General features: G+C 45.2%; 1 protein-coding gene across 12 annotated transcripts in view; it reads left to right on the top strand.

Moving 5' to 3' along the window:
• SZT2 (SZT2 subunit of KICSTOR complex) overlaps positions 1-13,286 on the top strand; it is a 103,625-nt gene that overhangs the window by 38,216 nt on the left and 52,123 nt on the right. For all 12 annotated transcript variants that reach the window (XM_084852785.1, XM_084852792.1, XM_084852787.1 and 9 more), the window contains exons 15-21: positions 921-1,126; positions 1,627-1,854; positions 2,136-2,214; positions 6,530-6,621; positions 9,571-9,739; positions 10,139-10,259; positions 10,351-10,464. In XM_084852785.1, coding sequence (XP_084708911.1) covers positions 921-1,126; positions 1,627-1,854; positions 2,136-2,214; positions 6,530-6,621; positions 9,571-9,739; positions 10,139-10,259; positions 10,351-10,464 — 1,009 coding nt within the window. The remainder of the gene's footprint in view (positions 1-920; positions 1,127-1,626; positions 1,855-2,135; positions 2,215-6,529; positions 6,622-9,570; positions 9,740-10,138; positions 10,260-10,350; positions 10,465-13,286) is intronic.

The raw sequence follows: 13,286 nt of genomic DNA, 5'->3' as shown, positions 1-13,286 counted from the left end.
TTATTGCCTTAGGAAGTAACTACTTCACACCTTCGTTATAGGGATCCTGCACAGCATCAGGTTAGAAAGGGGGCTGGTTTCCCATCCCTGTGTTGTTCCCCTCCCCTGTCGTTCCCAGCACAATCATATGTGTGTCTACTTGGAAGTAACTTACATTGTGCTCAATGAGGTTTGTCCCTAAAATGCACACTTCAGGAAGTCACTGAGACTTCCATGAATCAACATAACACATTTAGGAACCTTAATGTTGAAGCTTCAAAGCCTCAATGAATCGAGCATTGCAGCTAAAACACTGTGTTCCTCCTCTACCGATTGCTTATTTAACAAAGTAAGTAATGTGTGAGAGGGGAGAGAGGAGTCTGTTCGGCAGGGAGAATATCCTGTTCTTTTCATGACTGTTGCGTTAAGAAAGTACTTAATGCAAGTGCGGGGCGGGGAGAGAGAGAGAAGGAGTGCTGTTTATCGAGACAAAAGGTGTTTCCCATTTCCCAGCAAAAATGTATGTGTGTCTACTCAGAAGTAACTCCCGTTGTAGTCAGTGAGGCTTCTTCCTGAAATGCAGGTGCATCTGGAGTTTCTGGGGAAAGGAGAAAGGGGAGGAGAGCCTGGGGGGAAGCCTCTCTTATTGGTTGAGCGGCCCCTGCCAGTCAGATGATGTTCACTCCAACCCCCACCCGGAAGTATGTTCTGTATTTTTACTGATGCGGAGCACTCACTTGTGGAGCCCTGTGTGGACCAAAGTGCAGCAAAGCTGATTCCTTTAAAAAAAATCCAGTGCTCCTCCATTCGCTTCTCATTCCGTTGTTGTGGGAACACCCCCAGGGAGAGAATAGCAGGTCCTAAGAAGAGATTCAGGCTCTGCAGGAGCTGCTGTTCATATGCAAATGGCTGCCAATTTGCTCTTGCTCATCTTCCAACAGATAGTAGAAGAATTAAGAGACCGTATCCTGCAGCTGCGCTTCCCACACAGAGTACAGAGCAAAGAGGCAACTCCGAAAGTGAAGAGGAAGGTTCTTGGTTGCAGCTCCCCATCAAAATCGCCTCCTGTCCCTGGGGCCCAGCCAACCCTCTCAGACAGACCTTGCCTCATAGTGCTGCACAAGCCCCTGGAGAAGCTTCTTATCAGGTATCGGGGATGAGACATGCATGTGTTCGTGAATGCGTGCATGGAGAACGTTCATCTCCTTAGAGTTCCACTGAGGTTGGAGCAAGCAAACCATGGTAGTCCTTTACTACTGCTTCCCCAGTCAAAGTATTCGTGCGCTGCCCTCTGTCCCTTTCCACTTCTGCTTTTCACCATCCCTGGTTTTTACTTAAAAAGAAACAAACATAAAAAACACCACCCCTACATAAATATATTTATTAACTGAACTGAACTGTATCAAACAGACATTTCCTTAATATAGGACTACACTGTGTGTTTCCCAGTGTGCATATAATGGTTCCTCTGCATGATGGGGTGGGTTGGTGTGGTGGATTCAAGCCAACAAGGCACAGACGTTTTTCACCAGCCCCTCGAAGTGTGGTCTGTTGAGGCCAATAGTGAAGAATCCAACCCTATAGCTATCTGCATGCTCACTTGCCCCCTTGCTTACTACTTTTTCTCTCCCTCTCTCCCTCCCCTAGATATGAGAAGCTGCCCTCTGACTACCGTGTTCCTTGCCTCCTCCTCCCCCTGGAGAATCCCCCCATGTCAGGCCCTCTCACCATGGTAGCCAACCGCACAGGTTCCTCCACCCTGGCCTCCTTGTCTCGCTACTTCTATCACCAGCGCTGGATCTGGTGTGTGCAGTCGGGGCTGGTACCCACAGTGCCCATCACGGCTGTGGCACAACTGCTGTCCACTCTCACAGAGTAAGTGTCCACCTTGTCCCAGAGAGTGAATTGGATCCTGCAAAGGCTGTAGAGATAAAGGATAGCTGTTGTACCTGAGTCACTTCTTCCTGTGGCTGAGGATCTGTTGCCCTTGCCAGCAAAGGATAGATGGGTGTAAGAAGAAAGTGTGGTTGAGTTTTCAATGAGGGAAGAGGGCATTGCATTGAGTGAGCAGGATGTTTCAGAATAAGAGGCACGTAGCAGGTCAGGATAGTGTGAGAGTCTAGTAACTTACTGTAGTTCTCTTCTGGGATGTGCAGGGTTCGTCTGTCTGAAGGCTTCCATTTTGCATCCAGTGGTGATGGGATTATCAGCATGGTATTAGAGTTGCCCATGAAGGTAAACCCTGTGTGTTGTCCTCTTCTTGTTTGACAATCTTGCTCTCCTCCCTGATACGACGTTATCATGCTCCCAAGCACAAGTTTAACTCCTCTTTGGTAGTATGGGGTACATGCCGAGAGACATATGCCAGGCCTAATATTCCTGGGTATCCCTGGCATACCAAAATGCAAGCCCTTTTCCCTTCTCCTGAGTACACCAAAACTGTTTCCAAGGCTGCTTGATGCTGCTTATCTAGAAGTTCTGCAGGTTGTTGTTCAGTCGTTCAGTCGTTCAGTCATGTCTGACTCTTCGTGACCCCATGGACCATAGCACGCCAGGCCTTCCTGTCCTGCGCTCTCTCCCGGAGTGTGCTCAAGTTCATAGTCATTGCATCGGTGATGCTATCTAGCCATCTCATCCTCTGTCGTCCCCTTCTCCTTTTGCCTTCAGTTTTTCCCAGCATCAGGGTCTTTTCCAGAGAGTTTTCTCTTCGCATTAGGTGGCCAAAATATTGGAGCTTCAGCTTCAGTATCTGTCCTTCCAATGAGCACTCAGGGTTGATTTCCTCTAGGATTGACTGATTTGACCTCCTTGCAGTCCAGGGGACTCATAAGAGTCTTCTCCAGCACCACAGTTCGAAAGCATCAATTCTTCGGTGCTCAGCCTTCCTTATAGTCCAGCTCTCACAGCCATACATTACTACTGGGAAAACCATAGCTTTGATTAGACGGACCTTTGTCGGCAAGGTGATGTCTCTGCTTCTTACTATGCTGTCTACGTTTGCCATAGCTTTCCTCCCAAGGAGCAAGCGTCTTTTAATTTCATGGCTACAGTCACCGTCTGCGGTGATCTTGGAGCCCAAGAAAGTAAAATCTGTCACTGCTTCCATTTCTTCCCCTTCTATATGCCAGGAAGTGATGGGGCCAGATGCCATGATCTTCGTTTTTTTAATGTTGAGTTTCAAACCAGCTTTTGCACTCTCCTCTTTCACCCTCAACAAGAGGCTCTTGAGATCCTCTTCGCTTTCTGCCATTAGGGTGGTATCGTCTGCATATCGGAGGTTGTTGATAATTCTCCCAGCAATCTTAATTCCGACCTGTGATTCATCCAACCCAGCGTTTCTCATGATGTACTCTGCATATAAGTTAAATAAGCAGGGCGACAATATGCAGCCTTGTCGTACTCCTTTCCCAATTTTGAACCACTCGGTTGTTCCATGTCTGGTTCTTACTGTTGCTTCTTGACCCTCGTACAGGTTTCTCAGGAGACAGGTAAGGTGGTCTGGTACTCCCATCACTTTCAGAATTTGCCACATTTTGTTGTGATCCACACAATCAAAGGCTTTAGCGTAGTCAATGAAGCAGAAATAGACGTTTTTCTGGAATTCTCTTGCTTTCTCCATGATCCAGTGAACATTGGCGATTTGATCTCTAGTTCCTCTGCCTCTTCGAAACCCAGCTTGTACTTCCGGTAGTTCTCGGTTCGCATACTGCTGAAGCCTAGCTTGTAGGATTTTGAGCATCACCTTGCTGGCAAGTGAAATGAGCGCAATTGTGCGGTAGTTTGAACACTCTTTGGCATTGCCCTTCTTTGGAATTGGAATGTAAACTGACCTTTTCCAGTCTTGCGGCCATTGTTGAGTGTTCCAAATTTGTTGGCATATTGAATGCAGCACTTTAACAGCATCATCTTTTAGGATTTTAAATAGCTCAGCTGGAATACTGTCATCTCCGCTAGCTTTGTTGTTACTAATGCTTCCTAAGGCCCACTTGACTTCACTCTCGAGGATGTCCGGCTCAAGTTCAGTGACTGCACTATCATGGCTATCAGGGACATTCAGATCTTTTCTGTATAGTTCTTCTGTGTATTCTTGCCACCTCTTAATCTCATCTGCTTCTGTTAGGTCCCTGCCTTCTTTGTCCTTTATCATACCCATCTTTGCACAAAACGTTCCCTTGAGATCTCCAGTTTTCTTGAAGAGATCTCTAGTCTTTCCCATTCTGTTGTTTTCCTCAATTTCTTTGCATTGTTCATTTAAGAAGGCCTTCTTGCCTCTCCTTGGTATTCTCTGGAACTCTGCATTCAGTTGGATATATCTTCCCCTTTCTCCCTTGCTTTTCACTTCCCTTCTTTCCTCAGCTACTTATAAAGCCTCATCAGACAGCCACTTTGCTTTCTTGCATTTCTTTTTCTTTGGGATGGATTTCGTTGCTGCCTCCTGAACAATGTTACGGACCTCCGTCCATAGTTCCTCAGGCACTCTGTCTATCAGGTCTAATCCCTGAAATCTATTCCTCACCTCCACTGTATATTCATAAGGGATATGATTGAGGTCATACCAGAATGGTTTAGAGGTTTTCCCTACGTTCTTCAATTTAAGCTGAAATTTTGCAAGAAGCAGCTCATGATCTGAGCCACAGTCAGCTCCAGGTCTTGTTTTGACTGACTGTATAGAGCTTCTCCATCTTTGGCTGCAAAGGACATAATCAATCTGATTTCGATATTGACCATCTGGTGATGTCCATGTGTAGAGTCGCCTCTTGTGCTGTTGGAAAAGACTGTTTGCTATGATCAGCGTGTTCTCTTGGCAAAACTCTGTTAGCCTTTGTCCTGCTTCATTTTGTACACCAAGGCCATGCCTGCCTGTTATCCCGGTGATTTCTTGACTTCCTACTTTAGCATTCCAATCCCCTATGATGAAAAGGACATCTTTTTTTGGTGTTAGTTCTAGAAGGTGTTGTAGGTCTTCATAGAACCGATCAACCTCAGCTTCTTCGACATCAGTGGTTGGGGCATAGACTTGAATTACTGTGATGTTGAATGGTTTGCCTTGGATTTGTACTGAGATCATTCTATCGTTTTTAAGATTGTACCCCAGTACTGCTTTTCCCACCCTTTTGTTGACTATGAGTGCTACTCCATTTCTTCTAAGGGATTCTTGCCCACAGTAGTAGATATGATGGTCACCTGAATTAAATTCGCCCATGCCTGTCCATTTGAGTTCGCTGATTTCCAAGATGTCAATGTTCAATCTTGCCATCTCATGTTTGACCACGTCTAGCTTACCTTGATTCATTGATCTGACATTCCAGGTTCCTAAACAATATTGTTCTTTACAGCATCGGATTTTCTTTTCACCACCAGACACATCCACAGCTGAGTGTCCTTTTGGCTTTGGCCCAGCCGCTTCACTCTTTCTGGCGCTACTTGGAAATACCCTCTGCTCTTCCCCAGTAGTATATTGGACACCTTCCGACCTGAGGGGCTCATCTTCCGGCGTCATCTCTTTTAGCCTTGTGATACGTTCCATGGGGTTTTCTTGGCAAGAATCCTGGAGTGGGTTGCCATTTCCTTCTCCAGTGGACCACATTTTGTCAGAACTCTCTGCCATGACCTGTCCGTCTTGGGTGGCCCAGCACGGCTTAGCTTATGGCTTCACTGAGTTACGCAAGCCCCTTCGCCACAACAAGGCAGTGATCCATGAAGGGGGTTCTGCAGGTGGAAATAAGCTAAATAACATACACGGCTTGGGACCACAGTACCTGACAGAGTGCCTCTCCCACCATGAACCTACCTGTACGATATGCTCAGCATCTAAGGCCCTCCTCCAGGTGCTGCCTCTGAGGGAGTCTCAGAAGATGGCAGCAAGGGAGAGGGCCTTCTTGGTGGTGGCCCCTCAGTTATGAAATGATCTCCTGACAAGATAACACTGGTATCTTTTTGGCGCCAGGTCAAGACCTTCCGCTTTTCTCACACATTTGGCAGCATACAATGAGTTTATTCGGGTGCTGGATTTGTCTTATGCTCATGGCTGATTGCTTAAATATATTGTCTTAGATATATGTTGTCTATGTACAGTATCTACTATCTGTTCATGTGTTTTTATGTAAATGTTCTTTAAACTTTGTATACTGTATTTTTAATGGTTTTTAATCTCTGTAAAATGCTCAAAGAGCTTTGGCTATGGGGCAGTATAGAAATGTAAGAAATAATAATACTAATAACAATAATACTAATAACAACAACTGTAATGAAATGGACATTGCCTCTGTGGAAGGGAGTTGGGGCTGGCCAAATCTGCAACCCAGAGGTGGGGTTGGGCAAGGACAGGAAAGGCATACTCACAAGATGATTGACTGATGAACATGCTCCTAGTTCTGTTCTTTCTGGCCCCTCTTCCGTGAAAAACATATTGAACCAAGGAGCTGCTGCTTCTCGCTTGGGCGAGGTGGCTACAAGTTGCAATGCTTAGCTACTTCAGGTCTGCAGAGCCACTCCTTAGGGAAGAGGTGGCAGACGAGCAGGACAAACTCATGTAAGTTTCCTTCCACAGAGTGATTCCTCAAGAGAGAGCGGCAGTGAGAAGCACACCTGCATTGTCCAATATGTGCTGTTTCCTCCACATTCCACTTCTACTAAAGACAGGTGAGAGGAAGGTGTCCTGCCACTATAGGCAGCTTGCAGCAACAGGGACACCTGGGTGCTGTTAGAGCTATTATGAGAAATTGGTCTTCCAAGGGGCATTGGGGGTGGGAATGCCAATACTGGCCTTTGTTTCTGCCTGCTGCTATGTATAGTGGCAAGGTGCTTCTGTTTGGGAGTGCGTAGGTGTCCATCCTATGCAGTTATGTTGGAAGCATGGTGTTACAAGAGCTCAAAGATCCCATCCTTAAATTAGTGTTACTGTTAGTTTATTATCCTCATTAATATAAATATAAGAATACAAATGTACACATAGTATTTAGACCATAAACAATACATTCTGAAACTATGTAACAAACCAAGCACATTATTAAACTATGATTATGGAATAGTAAAACATGAATGTATATTAATTTCCACATCATAATTTTTCTTCTAATAATAAAAGGAAACATAAAAATAAAAACTTTATTAAAAATGTGAGATTCTGGTGTCTACCATCCCTTATTTTTACTAACTCATTTTTGATAATTGTGACACATCCCATCCCAGAAAGGCATGTGTTGTGCCTTTCTGGTACCCCAGATCTTGGGTAGCCCCAGTGTTCCCCAAATAGAGCACAAATAAGTACCTACTTGTTTTCACCTATGCATTAGCACTGCCCCATTTCCTCTGGGCTACAAACAAGCTCTTCTGTAGCCTTTACTGGCAATGTCTCTATTCTTGAAGCCATTGGGGGGGGGGACTTGAGTGGGGGCACCCAAAAAAAAGGAAATTTGGGGAAAAATTGAAAACTAAGCATTACTGTTTTTTTTAGCTTTCTTTACAGATCTAAAGTCACTTTGTTGCTTTAAGACAGCCTTTCCAAATCTGGTACCCTCCAGATATTTTGGGCTTCAGCTCCCATCAGCCTCGGGCAGGATGGCTAATGGTCAGAAATGCTGGGCACTGTAGTCTAAAATATCTGGAGGCCACTAGATTGGGAAAGACTGCTTTAGGAACATAAAGCAGCCTTTATGTTCCTAAAGTTATGTATTTCTTGGTTTGCTCATGAAACTATTATATTTAAAACTTTTAAAAGTGAACTCGATTAGTACATTTGTAACTATTGTCTGAATAAAGTATATTTAAAATTTAATATACCAAATGATCATTTTCTGAGCAAACCAAGTTATATATAACATTTTTTAGGTTCCTATTTTATGGCTGACTAGAGGGAACTTCAGCAGCTAGTCCCTGAAATATCTGGATCATCTTAGAAGCCAGAAGCAGCAGGAATAACTGGAGGCAGAGGAAGACTGGTCTGTTCCTCTCTGTAAGGAAGTCTGGGAGAATTCCTAATCCTGTTTCTGTTTGTGGGGTGGAGCTCTGGGAAATCTGATCAGAAGGAAAAGCTATTGAGATCTTATTTAGATAGGGAAGACTTGGCTTAGGAATGGTAAGCAATGAACTGTTGAACAATCTCAACCTATTATTTGCAGGGTGACATTTTATTCACTTTTGTAAATAATTTCCATTAATCATTTTATTTTTTGTTCATTTTGAAAGATTGCCTTAGGAACCAGATACTGAGTTTCTTTTTAAGTAGAGAGGGTTTATTCTAGTGGCAGCAGTTAAAAGGTTTTATAGCTGAGGCATTATTCCCTAGCAGTGAGGTCTACTAGAGAACTTATTAAAAACTGTGGCAGTGAGTTCTATAGATTCAAGCCTCAAAGTTAAATTTTTTTAAAAGACACATAGGTGAGATAACCCACATGCTGTTCTGTCGCATCTGGTGATAGTGGTGGGATAACCTACATTGGTTTTTTCGCATGTGGGTTTTAGATTAGAACAACATTGTTCTACAGCATCTAACCGGAACAAGCCCAGAAACGCAGAACTCTGTAGAACAACACCCAAACTGTAAAGAATGCACGTTTTCTTCCACATTATGATATGGAGACTCAACTCACATGCTGGGCAACTGAGCATGATTTGGAGCATCCCTAAATGACTATCAGTAAAAATACATTAGATCAATAATTTTAATAAGGAATGGAAGAAATATCTATGCTGGGAATCTTACAGAGGATTAAAAAACATTCTTTCCTTTGGCTTCCATTATTTCCAGATGTTTTACATCTCTAGTCTTTCTATAAAAGTCTTATTACATAGCTTTTAGAAATTAATTAACGGAAGTAAAGACAATAAACAATACATTTACTGGGTAACAAGTACACACCTTGTCTTAAATTCTAAAAGAAAATATTTCATAATCCAAAGATGCTCAATTTTTTAGAAAAAAATTAACGGTCCGGGGGAGGGGGGGCAGAAAAAAAAAACACTTTCCCCCCTAATTTTTCCAGTTTTTTCCTGAGCCTTCACATCTCTAGTGGTGTATAGATTAAAAAACACACAAATATTATTAAAAACATGTTTGCTTTCATGCCCTTGATGCCTAGCCTAAGAGTGCAAATGTGATCTTTTGTATCTAGTCTGGGAGCGGGCGGGGCTGGGATCCATTTGGTAAGCCACCCACTGAAGCATCAGTCTAGCAATTAATTCAGACTTAGTGCGAAATCTCTACTTTCATCCTTAACATCTTAAAGAGGATTCCCTCTGTGCATATAGTTCCTTTTACTGCCCGGAGAAACAACCTGGTCAGCCCTTCAGCCAAATTATTTTAGTCAAACTTCCTTTCCATAAAGGCCAAGTACCTGTATGTGCCCCTTCACAGGACATGGGTTAAACAATGGCTTTGCCCTCACCTTTCATATGTACACTTTTATCTTGCCTAATTGGATTGCTCAGGAACCACATCAGAGGGTGGGAAAGAGCAGGTTATTCCAGCCACTAGGCAACTAATATTTTGGGCAGACAGGGAGGAGCTGTAAGGGGCATCACAACTGTGGCCATGTAGGAGCACCCAGGCATGCCCTAGCCATGCACACGTTACTTTGTTTGCTGTCCAAGTTTTTCCACAGATGATGACAATGATACAGAGGTGGAGGCCATCGAGGTGGACATGGAGCTGAACCTTGTGACGGAGTGCTGGGTGGAGCCACAAAGCGGCTGTGTGGATGGTGCACTGGACAGCTGGCGGCACTTGCACGGCCTTTCTTACCAGAAAATCCCCAAAGCGGTGTGTTCCTGTGGTGGGGTGGGGACCATTGTCATGGCAGCTAGTGTCTCCTTGTGCTGAGTTTTGGTCCCTCAGCCTGGAGGGGAACTGGGATGGAAATTGTCCACATGGCTCTTGGTGGGAGAGCAGAGCCTTTGGCCTAACAGCCAAAGTTACTGTTCCTATAACTATCCATAACTGGGCTATGACTGGGGAGGAGCTTCTTTTGACTAGGCTTTTCTCATTGGGGAATGACCCGGACAAAGATTTTCTCCCCAGGAACTGGTAGTATACATAGCCTACATTTGTGTAGCTGGTCCCAGTTTATCCTTGCATCTCTGTGTCATCTTGTGCGGCACTTCTGAAGCCATTTTCTGGCCCTTGTCCAGCCCTGTCTCTTACTTCATATCTATATTCCAGCTCTACCCTCGAGATCTGATATGCATCCATACCATGCTTGCCTTTGAGTATATCAGCCAGCTGTGCCAGAACAAGGACTGGGTCTTCCCTGCATGTGACCCACGGCCCACTGCTGCTGAAGGTAATTATCCTATCAGGTGCTTTCTGGGCATCTCTAGGCAGGGCTGCTCCTGTGGGCTTGGTCAAGATTACAACCGTGCTTTTTGCTGTAGGTCGTGATGCTGGAAGCGGCTCCCGTGTGAATGAGGTTCCTTTCCAGTTTGATCTCATGAAGCTACTGCCCAAGTGTCAGCAGATTGAAATGTTCTTCCTGATGCTAACAGGAGGCAAGTTACTTTAGACTTTAGACATTTTTGCACATATCACACCTGGAGGGACATGTTCAGGGTTCAGCCATAAAATCAACGTTCAGTGTTCCTCCTCAACTCTGGAACATGTAAAGCCTTTCTTTCTTTCTTTCTTTCTTTCTTTCTTTCTTTCTTTCTTTCTTTCCTTACTTACTTACTTACTTACTTACTTACTTACTTACAACATTTGTATACTGTTCCACGTCTAAACAGATTCTGGAGCAGTGACTAACGAGATAAAATGAACAAAAGATAAAAAGAAGAAACAGGTTATTAAGATTATTCTTTAAAAAATGGAGTGCCAATAAAACTGAGGCTGGTTAACCAAGGAAGGCTTCCTGGAAAAGAGCTGTTTCCAGAAGGTTCCGAAAACAACCCAGTTGTGGTGCCCACCTAACATCCAGGGGCAGGGGAGGGGAGTTCCATAGGATGAAAGCCGCCACACTAAAGGCTCTTCTCTGTGTGACTCCAGTCAGGCTATAGGTCCATGTGAAACCACCAGGAGCAAGCCCTCCAATGACCTCAGTGACTGGGCAGGTTGATAAGGGAGAAGGCGTTCTCTGAGGTATCCTGGTCCCAAGTTGTTTAGGGCTTTGCACACTAATACCCAAATCGTAAACCTGGCCTGGTAGCAAATAGGCAGCAAATGCAGTTCCCTCAGCAAAGGAGTTGCATGCTGAAAAGAGGCAGCTCCTGATAACAGCCGAGCTGCTGCGTTCTGCACTAGCTCCAGCTTCCGGAGCAGCCTTAAGGGCAGCCCCACAAAGAGCACATTGCAGTAATCCAGTCTTGAGGTTACTAGCACCTGTACCACTGTGGCCAAGCTATCCTTCTCCAGGAGAGGCCATTGTTGGTGAACCACCCGAAGCTGGTGAAAGGCACACCAAGCCACAATGGCCACTTGGGTTTTCAGCAACAACGATGGATCTAGGAGTATCCCCAAACTACGAACCTGATCTTTCAGAAGGAGTGCAACCCAATCCAGAACAGGCAATTAGCCTATCTCACGGACTCGGGAAGCGCTCATCCACAGGGCTTCCATCTTGCCAGGATTCAGTTTCAGTTTATTATCCCTCATCCAGTCCATTACTGCATTTAGGTACTGATCCAGAACTTGCACAGCCTCTCCAGATTCAGATGTCACAGGCAGGTATTGCTGTGTGTCATCAGCATACTGATCCCACTTGGCTCCAAGACCCCTTATGACCGCTCTCAATGGTTTCAGATGGATGTTAAATAACACTGGGGACAGGTTAGTACCCTGTGGAACCTCATAGCTCAATTGCCAAGGGGCTGAGGAATGGCCACCCAGTGTTACTCTTTGAAAACCCTGCATGTAAGACTGGAGCCACTGTAACACTGTGCTTCCAATGCCCATCCTATGGAATCGATCCAGGAGGATACCATGGTTGATGGTATCAACAGCTGATGAGAGATGGAGCAGAGTTAGCAGGGCTGCACTCCCCCTGTCCCTCTTCTGATAAAGGTCATCCATCAGGGCGACCAAGGCTGATTCAGTCCTGTAACCAGGATGAAACATAGACTGGAATGGGTCTAGATAATCAATAACCTCCAAGACTGCCTGCAGTTGTTCTGCCACAACCCTCTCCAGTACCTTCCCTAAGAAAGGGGTATTTGTGACTGGGCAGTAGTTGTCTAAAACCATTGGGTCCAGGGTGGGCTTCTTCAGGAGTGGTCGCACTACTGCCTCTCTATTTTTTTTTTAATTATTTAAAACATTTGTAATTCGCCCTGTATCATTAAGATCTCAGGGTGGCATACAGATAAAATCAATTTAAACAGTATAAAAGACAGCAGGAATGCTTCCCATAGAGAAGCATTCACCACACCCTGGACCCACCCAGTTATACCCCCTCGGCTAGCTTTTATTAGCGGGGAGGGGCAAGGATCGAGAGGGCACGTGGTCGGTCGCATTGCTGCAAGCACCTTGTCTACATCATCAGGCCACAACAACTGAAACTGATCCCACAAAACTGGGCAGATGGTGGCATCAGACACCTCGACTGGAACTGCATGAACAGCAGCATCAAGTTTGCTGGAGAGACGAGCAATTTTGTCCTCAAAGTGCAATGCAAAAAGGTCACAGCGGGTCCTTGAGGGGACCAGGGCCCCATTCACTGGGTAGAGTGTTAATAGTCCCCAGGCCACCTGAAAGAGCTCCACTGGACAGCTACTTGAAGACGCAATGGAGGCAGCAAAGTAAGCCTTCTTTGCCGCCCAGACTGCCACACAATAGGCACGATTATGTGCTCTAGAGCATACTTGGTCCTCTTCACCTCAAGTCTTGCACCATTTGTGCTCTAGCTGACGTCCAGTCTTTTTCACTGACTGTAGTTCCCTAGTGTACCAGGGAGCAGTGCAGGCTCCACAGCACCAGAGAGGGCGTTCAGGTGCAATCAAGTCAATTGCACTCTGCATCTCACTGTTCCACAGCAGGACTAGGGCCTCAGCTGGATCGCCATCTTTCTCCACTGGAAAATCACCAAGAGTTTTCAGAAATCCACTGGATTCCATGAGTCTCCTGGGGTGGACCATCCAAACAGGTCCCCTCCCCTGCAGGTGGGAAGTAACATCGTAAGTGCAGATTTCACCAGGAAATGATCTGTCCGTGACAATGGGGTTATTTGGACACACACACCACATTTTCAGATTACTCATCTCAGAGCCTGGAGCAAAAGCCAAGTCAGGGGTATGCCCTGCTTTGTGTGTTGGGCTGATGACAAACTGAGACAGCCCCGTGGTTGTCATGGAGGCCGTGAAGTCCCAAGCCAGAACTTTAA

This window comes from Heloderma suspectum, chromosome 4, assembly GCF_057233095.1.
Source record: "Heloderma suspectum isolate Gila_16-S chromosome 4, 16-S_ref, whole genome shotgun sequence".
NCBI classification, from domain to species: Eukaryota; Metazoa; Chordata; class Lepidosauria; order Squamata; family Helodermatidae; genus Heloderma; species Heloderma suspectum.
Note: the sequence above shows the minus strand (reverse complement) of the source record. Positions and strands in the feature narration are given on the sequence as shown.